The 27,002-nt window shown below is 48.9% G+C and overlaps 1 protein-coding gene across 18 annotated transcripts; it reads right to left on the bottom strand.

Annotated features, from left to right (window-relative positions):
- Positions 1–766: 766 nt before the first annotated feature.
- SLAMF9 (SLAM family member 9) lies at positions 767–26,215 on the bottom strand. 18 transcript variants are annotated; one of them, XR_011536953.1, is made up of 7 exons: positions 16,365–25,570; positions 15,548–15,832; positions 14,520–14,634; positions 13,304–13,413; positions 9,311–9,372; positions 6,449–6,536; positions 2,780–2,911 (listed from the first exon to the last, which is right to left on the bottom strand). XR_011536953.1 is itself a non-coding variant. In XM_070608435.1 (4 exons), exons 1-4 carry the CDS (start codon positions 3,379–3,381, stop codon positions 920–922), a joined length of 867 nt encoding a protein of 288 aa, XP_070464536.1. In that variant the 5' UTR covers positions 3,382–5,521; the 3' UTR covers positions 767–919. The 18 variants fall into 18 exon arrangements, 1 of the variants encoding a protein (XP_070464536.1); XR_011536941.1 differs by having other exon boundaries at positions 9,311–10,105; positions 13,304–14,634; XR_011536947.1 differs by having other exon boundaries at positions 13,304–14,634.
- Positions 26,216–27,002: the final 787 nt, after the last annotated feature.

Here is a 27,002-nt window from a genome sequence, read left to right as displayed (position 1 = left end):
CAAGACTTCAGTAGTGGCACAATCCTGGAAGAAGAGTTCAGGCTGATCGTTGGGCTCAGGAAAGAGCAAGAACATAAACTTAAGGGCCTTGGCCAGGGGTGGGGGGTATAAAGGATAGGCATTCTTCTCTCCCAGGACAAGAGTCCAGAGAGAAGTTCTGAGACATGGAAATCTATCGAGAAGGGACAGAAAAGACAGTAAGACCACCCACAAACAGAGGTCAAAGTTCCTGACCTCAACTATTGATCCAGCTGGGTTGTCATCTCTGTGGGGCAGGCACCAGAGGCCCAGAGCAGCAAGGTCACCAGAGCGGGGCTGCACCTGGCTGCTGCTTATCTCCCTGGGCAGGACAGCCTCTCGACAGGGGTGGGGTGCGTGGGAATAGCTAAGTGAACTCATCTGGGTAGGGGGGCAGTAAGGGGTATTAGAGCAGAAAAATCATAGCAGGAATAATACCAGTCTTGTATAGGGTTTTCAGAGCCCGAAATTCTCCCATTTAGGAGTCACAGGTTCAGTTAGGTTCACAGGGATCTCTCACTTTTCTTATTTAAAGTGTAAATGTTGTGTGTGTTGGTGGGGAATGGGATAGGCGTGAACAATAACAGACAACACCTCATTGTGAATGGGTCTCTAGACTCACTTTCTTCCCCAAAGGCAAGCACGGACAGCGTGTGGGCGTGGAGGAGAACACCTGGAGTGGGAGGAAAGGCAGGGAAGCGGGACTGTACAGTCTCCCGGCCAAGGACCAAACACAGCTCCTCCAGAGTGGTGGTCACTTTGTTTTAGTTTATTGTCAGACAATCTTCCCTTGGGAGTATGGCCCGTTGGACATCCACCCCTCGCCCCCCTGGGAGAAGAGGAAGGATTCTCCGGGGGCTGGGAAGAAACAAAGCTCTGAACTGGGGTCTCCGTGGAGCAATCAGGCCCAGCTGGGATCAGGCTTCCCCTTCTTTCTCAGTTTCATTCTGTTTCTCCTGAGTGTCTTCATCCTTGGCGTTTTGCATCTCGTCTGGACTCGGATATACCAGAGTCCCACGGCCAGAATCACCAAGAGCAAGAGAAGGAGCAATCCCTTGGCCAGGAGGCAGAAGGAAGTGGAGGTCTTCTCCAAAGGGTAGCCAGGATCTGGGACGGAAGAAGGGAAGGAGAGAGGCACTCACCCGAGGGAGGGTGAGGCCCAGATTACGGGTCAGACACCTACCCCAAATTCCACAGAGGGGATCTCAAGTTCACAGTCAGTTGATGTTCCCTTGCAAGTGTCTCTGGACATATACACTCTATTCACAGAAGCTCAGGAACTGAGATCTGGGGAGCACTCTCAAGCTGAGCAAGAGACCCGACGAGACCTTTGGAAGTTGGGAGCAGTAAGAAAAGGGAGGCCCTCCCTCCCCATCGTTCAGGGGTCAAGTCTCTTTGGGAGGGGGTTAGGTTCTAGATTCCATGTGCTCTCTTGGGAAGAACTGGGGGAGGCAGGTGGTGGCCTTGAGGTCCTGCAGAAGTAGCTCAGGGGCTGTCTCTGGGGGCCTGGTACCTGCACAGAAGGGCCCAGCAGGGATGAGACGGGAACTGACGTTGCTGACGGGGTTGCCGGCCCTACAGGTATAGGAGAGGGCATTGTCCCCAGGCCTCCAGGATGTGCTGAAGACAGAGCCTTCACGAGCTGTGTCAGCACCGTCCTCCCGGGATATCCAGCTGTAGGTCACATCCAGCCCTGCCTTCTCTACAGAGCAGGTCAGGGACATATTACAGGGACCTTCCCCAGAGATCTCAAAGTTCACAGTGATTTGAGGCTCCGACAGCCGTCCTAGATGAAGGAGAAACACAAAGACTGTCTAAGCAATCCGGGGTTGAGTCTGTTCTCCTAAGCTCCTCAACATGGCCCTCTGAGAGCCCCTTCAACTACACAAAAAATAGCAAAAACCAACAAAACCCAGCCACCATAAAACCCATGGTTGCAGAGTCCCCAGGGCAGCTGCTCAGGTAGAGACAGCTGCCTTTGGCATCTTCTACTCCCCTTCCTGCCTTGCTTTCTCTCTTTTACCTTTGTGCCCCACCTTCCTCCAAACCCCATTCTGCCTCCTTGATCCCGGAACATACTATCACCCCTCTCAGGGGCATTTATAGTTTAATCAGTGTCTCTGCAAGATTCAAGGTAGAATATCAGTCAGTGTCACACGCACTAAGAAGAAATTTGGGTTCAAGTAGAACGGAGATACTGATTAGTCACCTTCAAATCACACGAGAGGATAAAGGCTCAAGAATGAAGGTGGCATTCATCCCCTGGGTGCAAAATCTCACTGGGAGAGAAAGGCCCCCTTGAGGTCAATACATGAAGCGCCTGCCTCCTCTCACTGTGTCAGGCACGTCCACGGAAACAACCTTGGTGCCCACGACCTCGCTGCTCCAGGTCATTCTACCTGTGGTGCACCTCAGACACTGGGTTGGGCACACTGCCTTCCCGTCTCAGCACCTCACACCATAACCCCGAGTCCTGAGAGCCCTCCTCCTTTGGGTGGGAGGCTCAGGAGAGCCAGAAAAAGCAGCTCTATGGTTCCCAGCCTAAACTCACGATAGACACGTAGATTGTAACGCTGCGTGGTGGAGATCTGGGATGTCCTCAGATTGACTTGAGCTTCGTAAGACCCTGAGTCCTCCCAGGTCACATTGCTGATGTGCAGGGAGTAGCTGGGGCCCAAGAAGCTCACTCGGCCCTGGTAGCGAGAGTTGGTCACTGTGATGGTGTCTGGATGTCCCTCTTTCCCTGGCACCACAGTGGCAAGCCTTATGCGGGAGGACCAGATGATGTCCTCAACCTCTTCACCAGATGGTATTTCCAGGGGTAGAGTAATGGACTCCTGAAGGACCGCAAGCACTTCCTCAGGATCCACATCATCTCCAGAGTACCCTTTGTCTGCAGATACAGAAGGAAAATCTGGTGTCTCCTGGCTGCTGAGCCTGGCAGGAGGGCCGTGGTCTCAATCTCAACTGAGCAGCCTCTATGGCCCCACACTCAATCTTGACCTCCAGCTGCCTCTCTGGCTCTAGCTTTCTGCTGCACCTGACTTGAGCACCTATCAGGGATCGGCTTCCCTCTGTGCCCTCACCCTCCAAATCTTGCCTTCTCCATTTGTCATTGTGGGGCTGCTCCCCCTTCCATATCCCCAGAGTCCCTCATTTCTTGGTCCTGCCCTGAAGCCACACACTATTCCTCGTTACTCCAGAAGAACTGGTGCATTCAGCCCCAGAGTAAGTGCCTCGCTAGCCCAAAGCCCAGCAGAACAGGAGAACAGAGTGCGCAGGAGACACTTCTGTCCCGGAGCAGCAGTGTCTCTCACCTTCCTGGATCAGCAAGAGGAAGAGCAGCCATGGAAGGGCCCCCATGTCAGCAGCCCCGAGCCCCAGGAGGCTGACTTAGTCAGCCCCCAAGGCTGTGAAGAAGACGAGCTCTCTGGAGGCTGCTAGAGACAGAGTGACTGATTGACAGTCTTGAGGGAAGAGAAATAATTCTCACCCTATCCAGCAGCCCTCTAACTTCCTCCAGCCTCACTAAGCCCCTCCCTGCCTGCTTGGGAAGAGTTCTCTCTCAGAGCCTGATTGTCAAAATGGTCTAGCCACTGACTCATGTTTCCTGTTCATCAAACTCAGCTCAAATCCCACTTCCTAAAAGAAGCCTTCCTAGACTCCCCACGCTCTCAGACCCCTCAAACATATCACCTGCTCCGAGCTCTTAGATCACTTTCCATCCAGCCCTGTCATTTGGCTCGCAGCATATTCCGCCTTGCCTTTCCCTAGGCAGTTACTCTGTGGCTGAAATCATTTGATCCTGTAAACATCTTTATCTCCCCAGGCAGACTGCATCTTTTGGGACATCTCTGTTTGTCCCACTGTTGCTGGTCCCCATGCTAGACACATGCAGCGCTCAACTGATATTTTTGGGATGGATGAATGAATGAAGTCTTTCTATCTAAAGCTAGTTACGTTCCCACTTGAGAGACTAATCAGAGGAAGAAGTTTGGTTCTTTAAAAAAGCAGTTTGGACCAGAGAGCTGATCCAAATAGGAAATCTGATGGTCAGAGCCGTCCAGGATGCAATGGGTGGCCTTCGGAGGTAGTTTCTGGTGTTCAAAGTAAGACTGGACAATCACTTGCTTTGATTTTCTGCAACATCTGTGGCATCAGATGGGTCCTCAGATGAGATAATGTTTAAGTTCCTTCTAATACTCAATTCCCTTAGTCTGTGCTGTGCTGAGGAAACAAGAGTGGTGTCTCAAGACCAAGAGCACCATGGAGGCAGATATATTCAGTTCTGGTCCTGCGCCAACATTTCATATCTTTAGGTCAGCAGATTTGGCACTTGAGCAAATACTTACTGAGCAGCTTTTATGGCTCAGACACCATCCTAAGTGCCGGAAGATCAGCAGTGAACAAGAATTTTAGATGATGACTCTGTGGAGCTCATAAGCTAACCACTGACCATAGACCAGTAGGTTTGATGAGTCTCATTAAAGGAAAAAGCCAGGGGCCGGCCCCGTGGCCAAGTGGTTGGGTTCATGCGCTCCACTTCAGAGGCCCAGGGTTTCACCCGTTCGGATCTTGGGCGCGGACATGGCACCGCTCATCAAGCCATGCTGAGGTGGCATCCCACATGCCACAACTAGAAGGACCCACAACTAAAAAATACACAATTATGTACCAGGGGGGTTGGGGGAGAAAAAGGAAAAATAAAATCTTGAAAAAAAAAAAAATTGTTAAAAAAAAAAAGGAAAAAGCCAGGGAGCCCGTAGCAAGGGGGTTTACCAAAGCTGACGTCAGCAGAGTCAGGGAAAAGCTTTCAGGGAGAAATGATATTTAAGCTGAAACTTCAAGGATGAGTAGGATTTCCTAAGTGAAAAAGAGAATGAGTGGATAGTTCTTAAAATTCAATTTATGAGTATCAAACCTCAGGGACCAGGAGTTTTTGGAAAGGTAGACCGGGTCTCAGTCTGAGTATAAAAACATTTTTATTTAATCTTCCATTTAAAAAATGTAAAATTAAAGCAAGGGGGGAAAAAGAAAACAAGGTCCTGTGCATAATATTCAGAGGTTAAGGGGTGAGTGTACCAGTTAGGTTCTCTGAGAAGCAGATGCTGGAGTTAGGAATGAAAGAGGTTTAATGGGGCAGGGGTATTGCCTGTAAAAGATAAAAAGAGAAGGAAGCAGAATTGAGCAAGGAGAGCCTCAGACCATGATGCAGAGTGGAGGGATCCACTAACTCAGCAGCGAGCTCTGGGCAAAGATCCAGCACCCCCACTGTGCACAGTCCTTCGCTGGGCCTGAAGCAGATCCACCGGAGGCTGTCAGTTAACTGCACCTTCACAGCTGAAGACAAGCTCTCTCTTGAAAGGAGATCCAGAGGCAGCTTTGTAGGTGCTACTGAAAATGTGCTGATCAGCCAAAAGGTAACTGTGTTCAGACTGATTAAATCTGTCTCCATAAATAAGCATAAACAGTATATTACGCTTATTGAGCAGAGGAAAATAATTTTCCCTCCCTCCCCAACTGCCCCCAACTCATCCTCACTAAGCCCTCCTAGTCCGATGTGGAGAAAATACTTCTCAGAAAGTGATTTTCAAGTGCTCTGAAAATCTGCTTTCCATTCTGGCTCATGGATTGTGACCCAGATGCAGCTCTGTTTCTGTCTCTCACTGCCCCTTTACTCTTGTCCAGTGAGGTAGTCTTCCTCTGCCCCAGATGAGAACTCTCGCCTTGCTTTCTGGTCTCAGTTCGGAAATGAGAACTTCCTGTCCCATGTAATATACAAAATTCCAAAATTAAATTAGAATCAAACCATCTCCCCTTCCCCTGGCTTGGATCTGTTTCAGGCTGGAAGCCTACAAGGAGGGAGAGAGAAAGGGCCTGCTCTCTACTCAGCTTCCCTCTCCACCTCAGCTCCCCTCAACTCACCTCCCCAAACGCACCTTCCCGTCCCCAGGAGGGCAGGCAGGGAGGGGAGGCGATGAAACTCTTCTTACATGGCTGAGTGGCTTTGTTCTCTGTGGGTCTGGCAGATGGTTAAGATGGCCTCTTTTCTCTTGAGGTACAGTTTGGTGGGTTCTTAAGCGTTTCCACTGGTTTCCTCTCTCCTATTCTTGACTCAGGGTGGGTGCATCTCTGTTCTGGGTGGTCCTTTGAGACTCCTTTCTTGCCCCTTGGACATCTGGCCATACATCTCTACTCCTCCCCTCACCCCTCCACCTGTCCCCACTGTGCAGCACCCAGAACAACCAGGTGGGCTGTATCTCATGGGTGTCCCGTGACTGCCCACCATCACATTCCTCACCCTAGTAGATTCCAAGAGCCACAACACTACACCACACTCCTGGCTGCCCAGTGGGAGGCCCACCTCAGTCCACAGTTCGTTCTAACGCTCCCAGGCCCACCCCAGGCTCCTGTCTCCTCAGACCCTCACCTGCAGGGCACAGGTTTCAAAGCTCTCCAGGTGCTCTCCTTGAAGTCTCCTCACTTGGTTTGTGGTCAGAGACAATATCGTCTATCCTCTGGGGGAAAAGGTGGAGGGTGCTCACCATAAAATAAGCTATTTCCAAAGAAATCTCTTTCCAATCTCCCTCTCTCCACTCCCCATCCATGGAGGAGGCGTTCCAAGAGCAGTGACACAGGTTCTCCTTCATTCCGGCTGTAAATCCCACAAGAGGAGATCTCCTTCAAACTGCCTTCGATCTCCTGACACCTGTCACAGGGAGACCTCTGTGCAACCACAGCAGGGAGAGTTCCTGCTAACATCTTGCTTGTAGCAGATGCTTAAGTATCCCTACCACAGCCTTTGGTCCTGTTGATTTCCACACTGCAGAGGTGAACAGTTTCATTATTGTGCCCCTCCACCCTGAAGTTTGCATCTCTGCTTTTCTGGTTCAGGGCTTTCTCTGATGCAGTGGAAGGTCATCAGCCCAGGCTCAGTGCAGCTGGGAAGTGTAGGGGAGTGTACCAACCCCAGAGGCAGCCCAACCAGTGGAGTGCTGACTTGACAGGGAGCTGCCCCAGGCTCCCTGCCCTTCCATGGGGCAATTCTGAGCCGTGTTCTCTATGGCACTTCAGCTGGATTGAGCCCCAGTTGCCCACAGCTGTAACCAGCCACTGACACGCCCTTTATTGGTTTTTCTCCCTTCCCTGTCTCATGTTCCTCGTTCTTTCAGGTTTGTTTCCTGGGTCATCTTCCAGAAAGACTTCCTCCACCCAAGTGCTTGTCAAAGCCCCTCATTGGGAGGAACCTAGATTAAGGTGCTATTAGAAACGGTAAAGTAGTTGAGCCAGTGAAATTTAGATCCCTTATCCCCTCTGCCTGGGTTTTTAGGGGCAAATAAGTCAATGAGAAATAAGCCTCCCACCCCAATTCTTCTGATATAACAGTCTTGGGAAAGAGCGGCCAGTGAAAAGCTGGTCCTGCTCTGATGGAGAGGATGAGGGGAATCATAATGGTTCAAACCTTTGCTCAGACTTTCTCCTCAGCTTCTCTTTGGGTCTGGAAAGATGGGGAGCCACACAGCAGACCCATGGTCCTAGAGGAGCCATTAGCAGCTAAGTTCCAAAGAAGCCACTTCCCTCCCAACACAAAGTAAGGTGAGACCTACATGTGTCTTCTGTTCCGGGGCCTGCTGTGTACTTGATCCATGATTTGCCTTCTTCTTTTCCTTTTTTTTTTTTAAAGTGTCAGGGTTAAAAGAGTGATTATGCATTCGAATCTTGAAGTTGGCTGGAGAGAACTGAAACAGTCTGCAGATTGTTGAAGTGCACCCAAAGGAGTCATTATGAAACAGAGGAGAAAGGAGTGTTCCTTGCAGGGGGACCAGCCTCTTCATGATCCCCAAGGTGGGAGAAAACTGAGCACATGGAGGCATAGATGGCATCCCGACCAGGTAGGGTGGAGGAGAGCTGCGAGGGGGCTGCAGAGGGACTGGAGACAGCTCACCAGGGCCTTAGAGACCTGGTCAGGAGTTTAGAAGTCATACTTTCTCAAGAAATTTACCTTTGACAAGGAAGAGAAATATAGGATGGAGGCGAAGGGAGCTCTTAGGATAGAGGGAGGTTTTATTGCTGTTAATTTTTTTTAAGATGGGAGAGATTTGAATGTATTTAAATGCTGAGGGGACAAGTAAGGAGTGGAGCTGCACAGGCAGGAAAGAAAGGAGATGATCAACAGAGCAAAGCCTGAGATTCAGAGTCCAGGAAGAAGAAGTGGTCTTAGGTCGCAAGATGCTCCTTCACTATAATAAGAAAAGATGGTCAGAGATGCAGGTAGACCTGTGTGTAGCAAGAAGTTACGGGGAGTCCTGTCTAGTGGTTTAAATTCTCTCTGTAAAGTAGAGGCCGAGGATCTGCTGAAACTGAAGATTTAAGTGTGTGTATCAACGGCAGGTATTTCAGGAGAATGGATAAAGTTTAAAAGAGTTGAGGGGACTCTGTCCAGGTTTCCTGGGACAGTCCCAGTTTAAGCCTATTGTCCTGGCATAATGATTAATAGTACCCCTTTTCACCCTTATAAAGTGTCCTGGTTTATAGGATAAATTATGTGGTTACCCTAAAACAGGAGCAAAATATTATTAAAGGAATCACAGTGAGATAGGTAAGCTTTGCAAGTTCTAGACCACTCTTAGCTTTTCTGGTCAACAAATTGCCCTGAAGATCTGGAGGAAGGCAATGGGGTGGGCAGGGGATAAGAAAATGCATCTGGAACCAAACTGCATGGGCTCCTTCGTCTGCAGAAAAAGATACTCACAATACCCACTTCATAGGATGGTGGTGAAAATGAAATGAGATGACACCCGTGAAGCACTTCGCACAGAGCCTGGCACGTGGTGAGGGCTCAGTGAGTGTGAGTTGTGGTTATTACTGAAGGTTGGTTAAGGGTAAAGACTGTCGGCTTTGGCATTATGAAGACCTGGGGCCCTTGGTAACTGGCCAGGGTCTGTAGCTACTGAAGAGAATACACAGGAAGTCTCAAGATAAGACACATGAATGGGTTCATTCGAGAACGTTCGCTGGCAGCACCAATCAGCTCCTGGTCTGGGGAGACAGCAGGCACTGCTGCCAGAATGTACAGCCCAGCTCAGGGTTTTCCAGGCCACCTGCCTGTTCACCAGGTCAGCCCATAATGAATGCAGAGCCCACACACTAGGCTGAGCCCCTTTAATGCACTGACAACTCATTCCTTGTCTCTCGGGCATCACAGATGCCAGAGTGGTTCCTACACACACACCCTCCTCCCTCGACTTCCCTCGTAAATACGATTTGTCTGCCTTTTCTCAAATCGACTCACCAGGTCGTGTGTCCTCTGCTTCCTTTATGCTTACTGTTCTCAAAATGCAGGTTTTGTACCATCTGCATCAGAACTACATGGAGGGCTGGTTACAACGCTGATTCCTTTGGCTCCATTCCACACCTGGGGAATCAGGATGGGGACCGCGGGGGGAGGAGCCTGCAAGTCCACCTGTTTGTCAAGGTCCCTTGGGCAGGTCCACTGTAGGCTAAAGTTTGAGAATGCCACACTTTGCCTGCTCTTCTATTTTGCTGAAGCAGAGAGAAAGTTCCCCAGCTGGTGACATCTTTGTCTCCAATCATAAAAGGTTTCTTTCCCCCTGAGTAGAGCTGTGACACTGCTGCCTTCTGGGGCTGGGCTTCCTAGAACTTGAGAGGATCTCTAGCGGCTTTTAATCTGTCCTCCCCAGAGTCCCACTGGGAACTGGGAAGAGCTGTCTCATGGACTGCTCCGGGAAGCAGGGGCAAGGCCAGGAGCTTCAACTTAAGGTATCTGCGACTTTCTTCTTTTCTTTTCTTTTCTTTTCTTTTTTTTTTTTTTTGAGGAAGATTGGCCCTGAGCTAACATCTGTGCCCATCTTCCACTATGGGCACAGATTTATATGTGGGGCACCTGCCACAGCATGGCACCATAAGTGGTGCTAGGTCCGCACCCAGGATCTGAACCAGCAAACTCCAGGCCGTGGAAGCAGAGCGCGCAACCATGCCCCTGGGCCAGCCCGGTGAGGTGTCTGCTTTTGTCCTTTGTCAAATGGGCGTGCTGAAGTGGAACTTGCTTGAAAACAGGGTGCTGTCGCTAAAAGAAAAAAAATTAAATTCTACTGATCTTGTCCAACCCCTTATTTTACAAATTAAAAACACAAAAAAACCTAAAGCAGAGGTGGTGGAGGGACTTCTCCAAGGCCACACAGTCTAATGGCAAAGCTGAGATCCAAACCCAGGTCTCCTGGTGCCCTGCTGGCAGCACTTTACTTGATTAAACTAATTTGGGATGTCAGACAACTACATCTGGTGATGTCCCAGCACATAGAAAACCCTCAGTAAATAGTATTCTGCTTGGGGTCATTATTAATTTGTATTTGTATTCATTTGTTATTGTTAATTTTGTATTTGTGAGGCACACAAAGAAAACCCAAAGGGAACAGAGGGGAGTGAGATGAGGAGAGCCATGGCCGCCCAGATAGGTCTGCACATGGTGATATTTTTCTTAGCAAATTCAGCACAGTTCAGGCTCCAGCTCTCACAGGACAGGCTCAAAGTTCTAGCTCATCAGTGTCCCAGGGTTGACCAGAATCTGGGATGCTGCCTCATTTTATCAACTGACCTATAAAATTAGCCATTCATCCTACAAATATTTATGAAGCTCCAATTAAGTGCCAGGCACTGTTCTAGATATGAGCTGCAGCAGGGAACAGGAAAACAGGCAACTTACTTTACAGTTAGGGTGGGGGTGGGAGGAGATACAATACACAACATACACACAGCATGAAGTAATAAAGCACTGTGAGGGAAAACAAAGCAGGACGAAGCATAAGGAGGGACGGGGCAGGAAGTCCCCTTTGTTGAGGGCATTCTGATCAGATACTCCAGGAGTAGCTACCTTGCCCTGACATCCCCCCCACCGCACACAGTCAGTACACAGAGTTAGCAACAAACTGCTGGGAGCATGGCATTAGAGGAAAGGGGACAACCTAGAATTCAACAATTTGGTGACAACCTCCTGTGTCCATCTCTACAGTGCGCCCCTCTGCCAGGCTGCCAGGATGCTGCAGTTTGGCTGCCAGAGTCCCCGGACAGGACTCGATGGCACTGCCAGGGCTCACTTCTGTGACTCTCCTTGCAATGAGTCCACACCACCCCATCTCGTTTTTCTGAGAAGGTAGATACCTTCATTTGATCGTTTGTTTCTTTGGGGATAATTTGAAACTCTCATCTCTGACCCACTACATTTTGACTTAATACTTTGAGACTCAGAAGGCAGTCTCACTTTCTCCTTTTCTAGGGCTGCCTACCTGCCCCCCATGGCCCCGCTAAATACTTTTCTTGGCAAAGGCTGCAGCTCTTCCATCATCAGATACAAAATGCCCTCACCAGGGAAGGCTCTCTTCCCTGTCAAGTTTCCAGAAGAGCTTATCACTCATAAAGGTTTTACGACACCCCATGGTGTCACTCCACGCTCTGGGTCAAATCCTTCTTCCTAGGAAAGAGAGGGGTTGTCTGGGGTCCTGCCCTCAGAGCATGGAAGGTGGCTTGGAGTTGAGGCCATCACACTGTGGGACAGGATCTCCTGGACCTGAGAGGTTTCCCTTCTCCGAGAGAAGAGCAGCCTGGTAACAAAACACCAACAATGGAGACACTTTCTCTCAATCTATGGAAATGACTAAGGCGTGGGGAAGGCCTCAGGAATCCCTCAGTGTGCTAGAAGAGGAAATGGAGGGACACAAAGAGAAGTGGAGGATCTAGGAGCTGCTACCACAACTGCTCTTGGGGTAGGGGAAGAAGCAGTGGCGAGGAGACTTTTCCTGGGATTGACAAGTCCTGGCTCTAGGCGTAGCCAGTTTGGCCAACTGCATTGGGAGGGAGCGGAGGAGGGGGCAAGGGGTGTAGTGCCTAACTTGCTGCTGTTCCAAGGCTCACCCGATGAGGTGTTACCCAAAGCCTGTGCAGTCCGGTCCTTCCTTTACTACAGTGGCTTCTGAACATCAGAAACATCCACATGACATTTTCCTCACAGGAAATATTACAAGAAATCTAATATATGAGACAGATAAAAGAAGCTGGAGAGCGTATCCCCTGTCAGCTTAAACCCCAAAGCAACTCCTTGGAGCCATGAAGGTTCTGTGGAGTTCCTCTGCTCAGGGGTTGCAGATAGCAAAGAAATGAGGCAGCATGAGAACGTGGGATTCCAGGCCCTCTACCCCCATTTCAAAGAGAATAGCTGGAATTTCTCCTATTTACATATGGGGCTTATGAAAAGATTCCCCAGAGGGGCGGGGGGGGGGGGGGGATGGAGGGGAGACTTCCCTTTAAAAAAAAAATCCCCCACTCTACTCAAAATCCTTTAAAATAGTGTTTATCACCAATTTTGTAGACTTCACAACATAAAAGAATACCATATGCTCCTATAAGTAATCGCGACTTGCTCTGGCAGAGGTCCTCAAGGTTGGGGTCAGAGGAGATTGCCCTCTTGAGAGTCACTAACCAGGATGAGCAGATAAGTGGGATGATCAGAAAGCTGAAACCTGATCCACATCATATAAGGACCTACTGAAGTGCTTTGTTGCAGTGCCCAGCGCCTGTGCAGAGGGTGTTATAAAGCAGGGATATTCAATAGGACTATGGAAAAGATGGATGTAGCTAAAGATACTGTTCACTATTGTCCCACAGTGTCCTCTTGAGAAAAAATGCCTCCCCGTGGCGGGAACAGCAGGGCTGTTTCCCCGCGCAGCCCTGTGGTTGTATAGCAGATCTCATCGCCCACTCAGAGTGGCTGCCATCCCGTAGAGACCGGGTCTGTAGCCTTCCCATGACCAGGAGAGAACACCAAAGCATGCAGTTCAGATACTGACCTTGCTCCTTGCTCCCGCTTCTCTTCCTACCCTGCTTTCTTCTAATCTCATTCTCCTAACTGATCGGTGTCTCATCTTGCCACATTGTGCACATCTTGTAAGACGTGCCAGAGTTTAGCCCAGCGTACAGTTAGACAGAATAGTCTACACACCACCACCCTCACTTCTGACACCAAATGCAAGTTCCAGCAGTTCCCAAAACCACCCTCACTTTCCATAATTTTCTAGAAGCTCTCACAGACTGCACTGAAAGCATTTATGCTCACAGCTCTGGTTTATTACAGGGGAAGGATACAGATTAAAGTCAGCCTAGGGAAGAAGCGCAGAGACCCAGGAAAAGCACCTAACACGTCCTCTCCCTGTGGAATCCTAGCACAGTGTTCCACTCCTGGCATCAATGTGACAATATACACAGAAAAGCTCACCTGAGCCTTGGTGCCGTTTTTGCTGGGGCTGGATGACATACGGCCCAGGCGACTGACCCTCAGTCTCCAGCCCTTCCAAAGGCTAGGCCAATACCTTCAGTCTCCAGTCCCTGTGGAGGCAGAAATGATACTGCATGGCCCAAAGCCCTCATCATAAATCACACTGCCAGACTGCCTGGTGGCCAAGGTCCCCATGCAAACAAAGACACTCCTATCAGACACGATATTCCAAAGGTCTAAAGATCACTCCCAGGAGCCAGTGGCAAAGGCCAGGCCTCTCTTTGGGTCAAGTTAATTCCTTCCCACTACACAACATGTTAAATTCATTTTTCAAGCAAAGTGAGGAGAAGGAGAGAAGGAATGAACTAACCAATCAAATTGAATCAATCCAGACATGACCAGACTCCTGGCCACTGTCCCTCATGGATGACAATGCTACTCAGGGAGAAATCAAGGGTGAGGGACTCCAGCAGGGACACTATGTGCCCAGAGCCACTGTGCCCCTCTGCAGGCTGGTTGTGCTGCTCGAGGTACCCTGGGTTGGAGGAGGGTAGCCAGGGGTACTGCTCTGCCTGAGTGAGGGAGAAGTGACATCTCGCAGTGCCCTCTGAGACCAGGGAAGGCATGGAGATGCTGACGCAGAGGCAGACACATTCCATCTTCTCACGTTATTAGGTAAGGGATTCCCAGGTGGAGTAGGTTAAGATGGGCACGTGTGCCATGAGAGGTGGGAATTCTGGTAGATTTGCAGAACTGTTTGGGAAGGATGCTGAGTCAAGGTCATAGTTGATAATCAGTGTCTAGAGCCTCAGAGCCTCTCACGAGTCTTTAGGCAGCCCCCTGGTGAAACAGCTGCCGTTTCTCCCCTGGTATTCCGAGGAGTCCTGGGCAAGAGGAGGCCTGCAGAGGCAGGCCCACCTCAGCGACAAGAGGAGAAGGAAATACAGCCAGCTCAGAGGAGAGGGCCCCTGCAGACCCAGGGGAGAACTGCGGGGCCAAGCTGAGGCTGTGGGGCTTCCGGCAGGTCTCTGGAGCTCATCTGCACACAGGACTCCAGCTCTGGCCTTTCTCTGTTCATGCTCCTGTGTGTATCTGTGCTGGGCTTTCCCTCTCCCGGCTCTTTCTCTCTCTAACACGCACTGCATAGTCAGCTTGAGCTGCCACAACAAAATACCATAGACTGCGTGGCTTAAGCAACAGAAACTTGTTTTCTCACAGTTCTGGAGTCTGGAAGTCCAAGATCAGGTGCCAGCAAGGTAGATTTCACTCTGAGTCTTCTCCTCTTGGCTTGTAAGTGGCTGCCAGCTTGATGTGTGCTCATGTGACCTTTTCTTTTTGCATGGAGAGAGAGAGAGAGAGCCCTTGGTGTCTCTTCTTATAAGGGCACTAATCCCATCCCAATGGCTCCACCATCGTGACCTCACCTAATTCTAATTGCTTCCCAAAGCCTCCTCTCCAAATACCATCACACTGGGGGTTAGGGCGTCAACATATGAATTTGAGGGGGACACAAGCATTCAGTCCATAACACACACCCTGTGGTCTGTCCACAGGAGGGAAGTTGCCTGTGTTTCAGGCTAAAATCCAGATGGCTCAGGTTTAGTGAAATCCCAGGAAAGCAGTTCTCTAGAGGGTCCACAACATCTGTGATTGTAAAAAGGAGGCCTATGCAACTGCTTATTTTCATGTGAATTGAGAGTCCTCTCTCTCTAAACATCTCCCTCCTCCAAGCCACCTACACTCTGTGCCGGGCATGGTGGGAGGTACACAGAGGAGTCAGAAGTGATGCTGCCAGCTTGCTCAGAATCCAGTTGGGGGACAAGGCATACATCCTGGGAGAGCATCTTGGGCTCACTTGGGCTCTCAGCCTGGCAGGAGTAGTTCCTGGCATCCTGCTTTGACATCAGCGGGAAGAGGAGAGAGACGGCTCCGCCATGGGGAGCTGAGCAGTTCCCCAGGATCTCCCCATTGAGGTAGAACGAGTACAGGATCGGAGCAGAGCCCCTTCGGACCTCACAGAGAAGCTCCACCATGTCCCCCACAGCGAGGCCAGTGGGCCTGGCTCTCAGCGTGAGTAGAGGACGGGACACAGGAGCTGGGGCAGCACACAGGTTGGGAGGGTCAGCTGGACCACCCAGGCTCCCAGCTCTTCCTCCCCTAGGGACTCCTATCCGTACTCCCAGGGGACCCCATTGCCTGATGCCCAGATCCCTGGGGAGTGTCTCCCCTCTCTCCCCCACTTACCCTGCACCCTGATCTCCAGCTGGGGGCTCTGTTTCTGGACTCGGCCTCCCTGAGGGGCAGCCTTGCACCAGTAAAGCCCGGAGTCTCCCTCCTGGGCTCCTGGGATGCAGAGTTCTTAGGGGAGGCCCCTGTCCTGCAAGATGTGGTCCTCTTTGTAGAAAGAGAAGAGGAGCCACAAGGCCGACGTCTGGGGGTGCCACTTTGTCTCACATCTCAGGGTCACCGGGCTCCCCTCATGGGGCTCAGGAGAGGGCACAGCGTGCAGCACAGGAAGCAGGAACAGCTCTGGGGAGAGGCAGGCCCAGGACTCAGGAGGGGAGCCCTTGACAGCGAGGCCCCAGGAGGCTGAGGTCTGCACTTCAGCACATCCCAGGCCACAGCCCCCTGTCCTGTGGAAAACACTCATCATCTCCCAGGAACCGGCCTCTCATCCTACCCACTAGCTCTGAAACGACTCCCACACACCCGAGTCCCTCTGGAATCCTAGGCCAGAGCCAGAGGGGCCTTAGAGGTCATTTGTCCCCAGAGGGGAAGGGTCCAGCCCAGGGCCTCAAGGGGAGTGAGTGGCAGGGCTGGTTCAGGGTTCTTCCTAGCCCCTCTCCGGGGCTTTTCACCTCCTTCTCCTGGCTCCAGACGTGCCCCATGGGGAGTTGGCAGGGTATTTGGACAGCGTCATGGATGTCTCAGGGCCCTGTGGACTGGCCCAGCATCAGGGGCAGCCAGAGGTGGGGGTACTGCCCAGAGAGCTGCTGACCTCTAGAGACCAGATACCTGAGCAGCACCCTACTCCCCCCGACCCCCCAAACTGGTGACTCACCTTGGACTTGAAGCATGGCAATCCCTGAGGTTTGTCTGGTCGTACGTCACCTGCCCAGTTCACCAGTACTGGCCACTGTTTTTCATTGTTGCTGGCCCCACGAACAGAGGTCGGTTATCCTCAGAGAACTAGATGAATTTCCCATCTTTGTAGGATGTCACCTGGGACAGGGCTGCATTCCTCTTTTCCTGGCATCAGAGAGTCAAGATGTCTCCTTCACACTTGGGGTTTGGCCAGGCTCGGAGGTTCAGCCGGATTGTGAGACACAGGAACAGGGTCACCCATCAGCCCACTTTCTCCCTCTGTCTCCAGCCTGAGGCCTCCCACTGGGGATGGAGGCTCCTGGACTGCACCTGTGCAGCTGTCCCTGCCCCCCCCCAGTCCTTCATGCCAGACGAGGGCCAGGGCCTCTGCTCTCCTTTCCCCTCCTTCTTCTCTTCTTCCTCTTTCCTTCCTCTTTCCCCTTTCTTCTCTCTTTTCCTGTCTCCCTGACCATACCATATATTGGGCTTTCCTCATCCTTGACATATTTGATTCCCGCTGGAATCATTCCAACCACTTGGCTGTCTTTTTCTTCCTGAAGAGATGCCCGTCATACAAACTTCACATCCTGCTCTGGTCCCGGAGGACCCAGCGGCCCCCACCTCCCACAGCAGCTCTAGGGCCAGCCCCCGTGAGAATCCAGAGATGGGCAAACCTAAGCTGGCTCCCTCTTACCTCCCTCCTCAGAGGCTCTCCCAGGCCAGGATTCCATCAATGCCCCATGCAAATGCCCACCCCAGCAGAATATGCATGATGCTGAGGAGGTAGAATCTATAAAGCTTGATATAAATATATTGGTTAAAACAGCAAAAGAATAAAAACACTAAAATATTTATTAATAAGGGACTGGTTAAATACATTATAGTCCAGCCATATAATGAAACATAAGATAGCCATGAGAAAGAAAAAGGTAGGTCCACAAATACCTACATGGAGTGAGCCCCAAGATACAGTGTTAGGAAAAGAAAATTAAAAGCAACATGTAGAACTGTGTGTACAATGCACCTCCATTTCTATATAAGAAGAAATACATATACATATTCACACAGATATATATGTTTGCATATATACATAAATTTTTTAGAATATAGCGAGTAGACTGGGTAAATCATGGGCTAGGGTTGGAAGAAAGGTTTTCACAATGTGCTTTTTGTTCTTTTAAAAGATTTTTTCTAATGTTTTTATCACATTCACCTATATTTTTCAATAAAAAAGCGAAATAAAACAAAAGATTCTAACCTTCTTTATTTCCCCATACATCCTTCAATAAACCCCTCTTACCTGACGTTACCTGAATATGGATCCACTCCTCGCAAGCGAAGGTCCTAAGGAACTCTGTTTCTCACCGCACAATGAGAATGGTGGGGAGGAGGTGTGTAGACTGTAGACTTGAGAATCCGGGATATCGTAGTTCAGGCAGAGTAGGATGAGTAGATGAGAAGACCAGCAACTGACAATAGGCTTGCCATTTTGTTGGTGGCAAGAGATAAGAGAGACACAAAGCATGGCTGAGCCTATGTCCTTGAAGTTACATGCCAAGGTCCCAGGTAGCACTGGAGGACTTGTGAGGTTAGCCGATGCAGTCTTTACTCAGACACAAAGAGAAGGATGTTCTGCTGGAAGTTGGTTCTGCCATCACTTTCTCTGTCTCTCTCCAGTTATGGGAAAGAGTCGTTGCATCCCTGTATGATAAGCTCCCGGTAGCCAGTCACAGCATCCTGCAGTGCTAGGACTTCTGTTGGTGGAAAGGCCTGGTGCAAATGGGAGAAGGTGGCTGAGAAAGAAAATCAGAATGGACCCAGACACAGAGGTTTGCCACTGGGCACTGGAGAGGAGATGGAGGTCCAGGGCCATTCACAGGAGGGAAGAGAGGCTGAGACCTCCCTTGCCTCCAGATCTGGAATAAACCACTGCACAGACAGACGCAAAAGCTTGAGCTCAGTGAGATGTAGCCCGCTTTACTGAATGATCTAGAGTAAGGACTGTAGCAACCTCAGCCAGACAACTGCCCCCTCAGACAGACATTTCCAAATAGCCCGGGTGGTCAGAATGGGACATGAACACAGAAACAGCAGGAACGTGAAATTAAAGATGCGTTAAACTTTCCATCACAGGGATCTGCAGTGGCAAAAAGTGATGGGGATTAGATTTGATAATAACTTCCTGGCAGATAGAGTGGTTAAGTGTGGGAACGGTGGCTACAGTGAGCCCCCTTACTCCCTCTTCCTACACAGATTTGGAAAGTGCCAACCTCACTGCTCCCCCACCCCCACCTGGTCACATTTCCTGATAAGCTTCATAGGAACGTTTCTGTACAGCACCTGGCCATCCTGGTTTTAGGGCCTCCATGGAGCCTGCCCATGGCTTACCTGTCCCCACTCCCTATCCTCCCTCCTTTAGGAGGAACAAGAAAAGGAGACCAGATAGGACTTAAATGACAACCACTTCATCCTCTAAGAAGCATGTAGGACAACACCTGGGGTGGGGGAATTTATAAAATAGAACATGACTTTGGTGTCAATTATTAGGGAAAAGGTGGATCTTCAAACAGCACACCAGATTTGATGAGGTGAGTCTCAGCAGGTGGAGCCTGACTCCAACTTGAAGGAGATAAATGGACAATTGTAGTCACCTGGGTGACACATGCTAGGATGGCATCTAGACAGGCCAGGTACTAAGAAAGGAAGCAGCTAGAGGTGCCTAAACTGTATCCCCTAAGACAGATTCCTGCTGGTACTTTTAAGTTTCTCTTTTGCTTGCTCTAGTCTTTAGTAAAGACATGTCTAAAGGTTTCAGCCTATCTTAGCCATGTGTTGAAGGGGAAGCAAAATCCCCAAAACCCAGCATGGTGGACATCAGAAGTGGTAATCAAGGAGAGCCCCCAAGAGAAGGTGAACCTCAAAAACAGAGAGTGTCTCAGGCCTATGTGTTCCAATTGGCCCTCCCCACCAGGAAATCCTTGTTCCAGGCCCACCTTCAGGGGTTCTGAATTTCGTTACTATCAAAGAAGGCAATGTTTCCTTGCAAAAATGTGGACTGAGCGGTAACTGGCTCTCTCCTCTTGCAGCAAGAGGAGCTGCTCCCACTCCAAACCATCTTTTCCCCAAGTTGACCCCAGAAAATACTTCATTTGTGTGAAGATACAGATTGCTGTTGATTTTGAGGGACAGGGGAACATTTATGCTGATTTATCAGGAGGCACTGCATGAGCCTTGTGTGTAATTAAACGTTTCGTCAATGCTGTCAGTATTGTTTCCTTCTAACTTCTATTTGTCATGCTCAGTTTTCCAGGTTTGTGGTTTACTTAGCACGGCTGTCAGTAGAAAATCTTGCAAAGCTGATGGGAGTGGGGGAAGTTGTAACAGTGGTTACAAACCAGGAGGAGGAGGATTAGAAGGCTACCCAGGAGGTACAGTCTGAGCTGCCTTAGAGAAGCCCCTCTCCATCACTTCTCTCTGGGACCCACCCGCACCTCCTTACATGAAAGTCCCCGGATTTCCAGATTTCTTGTTGGTTGTCACCACCTTCCCCAAGTTCTTCTTTTAATATGCAAATACTGCTACGAAGATAAGAGGAAACCATAATATATCTCTGTTTAGAAACTGTTCTAATATCTTTGTAAATGTTCAGAGAAAATGTAAATCTCCTTGGGTAAGCAGGCTTAGTTGAAGCTATGAGCTCATTTTGGTAAATGTGCAAGCTTAAGCGTTTCAAGCAAAGGGCTTTAAATCAATCGAAGCTTCAAAGGGCAGGAGTTAAGAGTCCAAGTATAGTAGCCAAAAAATATTTTCTTGACTGAGAGAGCCCTCATGGGACTCTTCACCATGAATGACCTAGAGAAAATAACTTAAGGCATTCCTTTTCTGCTTCAATTCAACTCAACGAAGATCTATTTAATTCTACCATATGTAAGGCACTGTGCTAGGTGAAACTGGGGACGCAAAATTTTATGCAACAGTCCTCATTCCCAGGCAGTCTGGCCATGCAGGACAAAGCCCTTACGGGGACACAAAGCAAAGGGTCAGAGTAGCAGGAGAGTTCAGAGAATGGAGATAGCCCACTCAGTTGGAGGGCTCAACTGGCATCGAGAAGGGATCTGGAGGCAGCTATAAGTAAAATAAATTGTACATGAAGGAAGTGGCAATGACAAAGTCACAGAGATGAAACATCACAGGATATTTTAGGAAACATCAGATGGTCAGGTCTGGATGGAGCATAGGGTAGGAGTGGGGAGTTAGTGGAAAATAAGGGTAAGAGAGAAGATTGGGACCCTCTGAGCAAGACGGAGGCAAAGGAAGTTTAGAGCCAACCAGCAACATGTGTCTTCTGTTCTTTCCCATTTCTTCTGCTGCTGAGAGCTTGTCCCTAACGACCCACTAGAACAATGATTCCTAGACACACTTCCAGGATGGATTTCTAGGGCACAGACATCCTTCCATAATGAACTGAGTTCTTGGTTCCTCTCTTAGTCAGAAAGACTCACCTTCTCACCCAGCTCAACGTTCTTCCTTCCTCGGCCACTCTTCCAGCCTCTTCCCATTTATTGTATCCCTCACTCCCTCCACCAGCCTGGGTACCTCTTATCTTCTTGTCCTTTCACCTCATGGCTACATTTGTTCTCTCTTGAAAGTGACTAGTGATAGAAGAGTACCCAACCACATTGCCCAAATGCCTGCCCACTTCCTCCTCTGAAGGGCAACAGAGATTTCTGAGAATTAAGAGCTAATTTGAGAGCTCAACCCTATTTAGTATGTTTAATTCTCACTCACCAGCTCTTCTCATATCTTCATCCAACTCTCTGTGTCCATGTCTCCTGAACCCATTGGATTTCCCTTTTCCTTGTCAGATGGCCGAAGCAGGAATCACAGGAAGGAGCACCAACACATACACCAAAGGACTAGGGCCTCCTGATGTGTGAGATGGTTGCAGAGGTAGGATACTGCTTACTCTCTGTTACGAGCTGAATTTTGCCCTGCCCCCCATTTATATATTTAAGTATTAACTCCCAGTACCTCAGAATATGACTGTAACCAGAGATAGGATCTTTAAAGAGGTGATTAAGGTAAAATGAGGCTGTTATGGTGGGCCCTAATTCAATCTGACTGGCGTCCTTATGAGAAGAGGAGATTAGGACACCAAGGGTGCTCATGCACAGAGGGACAACGCTGTGAAGAGGCAACAAAAGGGTGGCCATCTACAAGCCAAGGAGAGAGGGCTCAGAGGAAACCAACTCTGCCAGCACCTTGATCTTAGACTTCCAGGCTCCAGAACTGTAAGAAAACAAATTTCTGAGCCAGCCTTGATGGTCTAGTGGTTAAGGTTCTGTGCTCTCACTTCTTTGTCAGCCCAGGTTCAGTTCCTGGTTGTGGAACCACACCACCAGTCTGTCAGTTGCCTTGCTGCGGTGGCAGCTCACATGGAAGAACTAGAAGGACTTACAACTAGGATATACAACCATGTAATGGGGCTTTGGGGAGAAGGAAAAAAAAGAGGAAGATTGGCAATAGATGTTAGCTCAGGGAGACTCCTTTCCTGCAAAAAAGAGAAATTTCAGTAGTTTAAGCCACCTAGTCTGTGGAATTTTGTTATGGTAGCCCCATCAAACTACTACATCCTCCCAAGGCCATATTGGTATGGATGGACTGAAGAGAAGTTTTTGATATTATAAGTTCCTTCCAAATGCATGGGCTCCTTCAGAAGAAATCAGTTTTGTCTTATATGCCAGCAAAATTTGCCATGCCTTGAGTTTTATGATCCTGCTACCCCGGACACAACTGAGTGGACCAAGGATAAAGGACTGGCTAGACCAGTGGATTTATAGGAGAGCGCCATATCCTAGAGTACTAAGTTTCCCAATTAGATTCTCTTTGGGAGGTTTGTGTGCAACAGAGAGGAAAAGAGCAGTAAAAGAAAGGGCAATATAAACAGAAGTAGGAGAAGTAAAGACAGAAGAGAGAGAGAGAAGCTGAGCGAGGAGAACAGCTATACCTAAAGTAGATAAACACTTCTGAGGGGACAACCGGTTGCCTGGGCAACCAGAGTTGCTGTTGGGTCACTCTCACTCTCCCGTGAGTCCTGACTCTGAGACAGTTGAGACAGTTTCCTTACTTGGCCCTAAAATAAACCTCATCACTCAAGCTCTTCTAAGCCTGAGCCCATCTCTTTTTCTTGCAGTCTGAAAGAATCTACCCACTGCAATAGTGTGTTAGGTTGCCAAGGCTGATGTAACAAAGTACCACAGACTAGGGGCTTAAACAGCAGAATTTTATCTTCTCACAGTTCTGGAGGCTGGAAGACCAAGATCAAAGTGTCAGCAGGGTTGGTTCCTTCTGAGGGCTGTGCGGGAAGGATCTACTCCAGGCCTCTCTTCTTGACTTACAGACGGCCATCTTCTTCCTGTTCTTCCCTTTGTATATGTCTGTGCCCCAATTTCCTTTTCTTGTTAAAAATACCAGTCATATTGGATTAGGACCCACCTAATGACCTCATTTTTACTTAATTGCTTCTTTAAAGACCCTATCTCCAAATACATCACATTCTGAGATACTGGGGGTTAAGACTTCAACATACAAGTTTGGGGTGGGGGACACAATTCAGTGCATAAAAAAATAGGTTCATACCTAAAACCAAGACATTTCCCAGCAGGCTTCCTCCCAGCCAGGCAGCTCTCCTCAACTGACATCCCCCAAATAAGCTGCCATTCTGGAGTGAGGACCGTGCTGACCAACCAAGCTGCACCTCAGAACTGACGTTTATGCTCTTCCAGAAAAGAACACTGAGGCCTCCGCCCCTCTCCAACCCTCTAGCGTGAACTAAACCAAGCAGGATATATCTGGTATACCAATATAGAAAGATCTCAAAGACATTTTTAAGTGAGAAAACAAGTTGGAAAACAATCTGTTCAGCATGAACACGTTTATGCTTAAGAACAAATCTATATATTCTGTACATGTATATAAAATAATATAAAATCACAGGGGAAAAGCCAGGCAATCAGAAAACAGACAGGAAGGGCATGAACGTTTCCTTCAGGCTGTCATGGAAGGACAAAGTTGAGGGGAGGTGACGAGTTTTAAGGAAGTTTTTTTCATGATGGAGTAACCCTGAGCACACTAGTAAACAGGGGAGGGATGGGAGATGCTGAGTAATTGATAAGACAGGACCCTCAGGTAGGTGGAAAAGAGTAATTACAAGCAGAAGCTGATCATACAGTGAAAAGAGAGTAAAGGAAAAGAAAAGCAGAAGCAGCACAGAAACTGAACACGTAGAAAGGTCCTGAGCAGGAAGAAAGAAAAGTGGAAAAACTCTAGTAAAATGCCCTCAGCCTCAGCACAACAAGAAGTGGGGTAGTTCACTGTTGTGGGCTGAATTGTGTCCCCTCAGATCCATATGTTGAAGTCCTAACCCCAGTACCTCAGAATGTGATTGTATTTGGAGATAGGGTCTTAAATAGGTAATTAAGTTAAAAATGAGGTCACTAAGGTGAGCCCTAATCCAATTTGATTGATGTCCTCATAAGAAGAGGAGACTGGATACACACACACAGTGGGAAGACCACGTGAGGACACAGAGAGAAGGCGGCCATCTACAAGCCAAGGAGAGAGGCCGCAGAAGAAACCAACTATGATCTCGGACGTCTAGCCTCTAGCATTGTGAGAAAACAAATTTCTGTTGTTTAAGCCCAGTAGTCTGTGGTACTTGTTATGACAGCCCTAGCTGACTAAGCCGTCCAGCAAGCTTGTGGTGTGCTCAAGAAGAGTGGGGGGAGGAAGACTTCCAGCCCCAGTTGAAAAAGAGGAGGGGGCAGGAGCCACACCCACTGGGGAGAGCAGTTTAAGCCTTTCCAGGAGGCTGACAGAAAACAGCCTGCCCGGACCAGGGGTACTAATGAGGTCAACTCCTCTTTCATGTCTCTTTCCACTCCCCTGGTACTGTGTTGGTTCAGCCTGGGCTGCTGCAGTGATCTCCGTACTGGCTGGGAGGTGCGCTCAGGTCTCCCTTCAAGAGAACCTGCTGCGTGGAGCCTAGTTGACTGATAGCCTCCAGCTGCTGCACCTCTGGATGTGTCAGGTGTTCACAGTGAGGTCATGTCCCAAAGGCCACTCCCAGCCAGTGATTGAGCACAGTGGGGTACCAGAGACAGGCCATTTGTGCCTGATGTAGGACGTTGCTAATGGGCACTCCATCAGCCCTAGAACATCCTGTCAGCCTGGCTGTTTTCTCAGAGCTGCACTGTGGTCTGAGGCTCCTCCTACTCACCCCTCCTTCCCTCCTGCTCTTCCTTCACAGGTGTCACACCTGCATTACGGCCTGAAGGCTCTCCTCCGCTACCCTGTTCCTCCTCTTTCTCCATCACAGGTCGGGTATTTCCCCCAGTGAATCTCTTGCATGTCAACTTTTGTCTTGGTCTCTACTTCTGTTAACCCACCTCACTGCCCCCAGTCTCCCTTCCTTCAGTCCATCCCCCACACTCCCTGGGTCATTCTTCTTCTCAAATTCAGATCTTGTCACACTCTCTGCTTTCACTCTTTCCAGAATGCCCAGTCCCTTACAAGAAAAATTTTAAAACTTCAGTCTGCTCAGATTCAGCCTGTGCTCAACTGCCCATTCTCATACCGTTCATCCCAAGTCCCCCTCCTGACAGCCATACAGAACCATCTGCACTTTTCTAAACTCCAGTGCTTTTTCACGTCCAGATCTTTGGTCATATAATTCCTTCTTTCTGGAACATTCTTCTCCATTCCCAGCATGCCCTAACCCACCACACACACACACACACACACACACACACACACACACACTTCTTCTGATGATCTTTGAATTCTTATTAAGATCTACTTCAAATGTCCCCTTCTCTTTAAAGTCTTCCTGGACACATCCAAGCAGAGGAGATCATGCCTCTCTATGGCATTCATCAAACTGTCCTGCAATCCTTTGTCTCTTAGGGAAACCTTTAAGTCAGGAATAGAGTCATGTCTGTATCCTCCACACTAGCACAGTACCTAGCACACAGTAGGTGCCCAAACTTTGTGTAATGTTGTGTGTATCTATATGTGTACAAACAGACACACATGTGTGTACATTAAATAACAACATCAAAGTTCCAGCTTATGTCCCAATGTCTTAGCCAGTCATTAGTACCCTGGTCTGGCTCCTCTCTTATCAACTTACCCTCTCATCCAGCATCTTCTTCCTGGTGACACCACAGGCCTGTGATTCTTCATCCCTTGGGTGGAGTCAGGTGTATATGGCAGGAGGGTATTTGAGGAGCCATGGCCAGAAGTATCACAATCACTGAATATCTGCTGGGAGTCAGAGGTAGACAGGGAAAGCTTCCCTTTCCTAGGCAAGGAGTCTTCAAGTTGCCAAGAAAAGCAAGAGATCGGATCTCCCCAAAGAGAGGTTTTCTGGAAACTTTGTTTTTTCTTGCATAGGTTAATTCAAGTTGGTTTCTATTACTTGCAACTAAAGGACTCTAATGAATTCACTTGAAAGATCATTGTTAAGAAGGAAATGACTTGCTTGAGAGATCAAGCTTAGGTGGGAGGTCCCTGTTGGCTAGGACACAGCAGAGCAGGGTGGTGGTAGGACACGGGTGGGTGGTGGGCGTTGGGGCTAGATGACCTTTCAGATCCCTTCTAAGAGGACAGATGTGCCTGCTCTAGTTAGTGTTTCTGGCCTGTTTCCCCCAAAACGAGAAGCAAAAAGCAGGAAGAAGGGCTTCTCACAAATTTCCAACTTCCTCAGAAGAACGACACATGTAAATCTCAGTAGAGTCATTCACAGCAGCAAGCGACCAGGGCAGAGGAAGAACAGGAGATGCCAGGAGAAGCAAGGCCACGCTTCTCCCAGCAGCAGCCAGGACTTCAGATGTGATAGAACAAGGAAGACAGTCTCTTCCAGAAGCAGAGTGAGCTGACTACACAGCCAGTAAGAAGAGAAAATGGAAAAACTGTGGTCTCAGCTCAATATTTTTCTTACATGATTGTGAAAATAAAGTCATCCTCTCTGTAGGCTGAATATCGTCCCCCCAAGATGTCTATACCCTAACCCCAGAACCTGGGAATGCTACATTATATGGCAAAAGAGACTTTTGCAGATGTGGTTAAATTAAGGATCTTGAGATGGGGAGATTATCCTGGATTATCTGCATGAGCCTGATGTAATCAATAGGGCCTCAGAAGAAGTCAGTGTCAGAGCAAGACCACGTGATGACGGAAGCAGAGGGAAGCAGAATCAGAAACAGATGTTACACCACTGACTTTTTAAAGACAGAGGAAGAGGGCCAAAAACCAAGGAACATACCTATATTCCTTAGTAGATAGCAACTGCCTCAGAGTATTGCTATGAGGATTAAAAGATTTAATACATGCAATAGTAATCATTCAATAAATGCTCACTATTGTAATCATCCTTGGACCTCTTAGAGCTGCATGATGCACTATGGTAGCCACAAACCACATGTGACTATTGAGCACTTGACATGTGGCCAGTCTGGGTTGAAGTGCACCACAAGTATAAAATACGCCCAAATTTCAAGGACTTAGTACAAAACAAAATAGAATATAAAATAGCTCTATCATTTTAATACTGATT

The sequence above is a fragment of the Equus przewalskii genome, unplaced genomic scaffold (genome assembly GCF_037783145.1).
Source record: "Equus przewalskii isolate Varuska unplaced genomic scaffold, EquPr2 ChrUn-6, whole genome shotgun sequence".
In the NCBI taxonomy this organism is placed as follows: Eukaryota; Metazoa; Chordata; class Mammalia; order Perissodactyla; family Equidae; genus Equus; species Equus przewalskii.
This window is presented reverse-complemented; position numbering and strand designations above follow the sequence as displayed.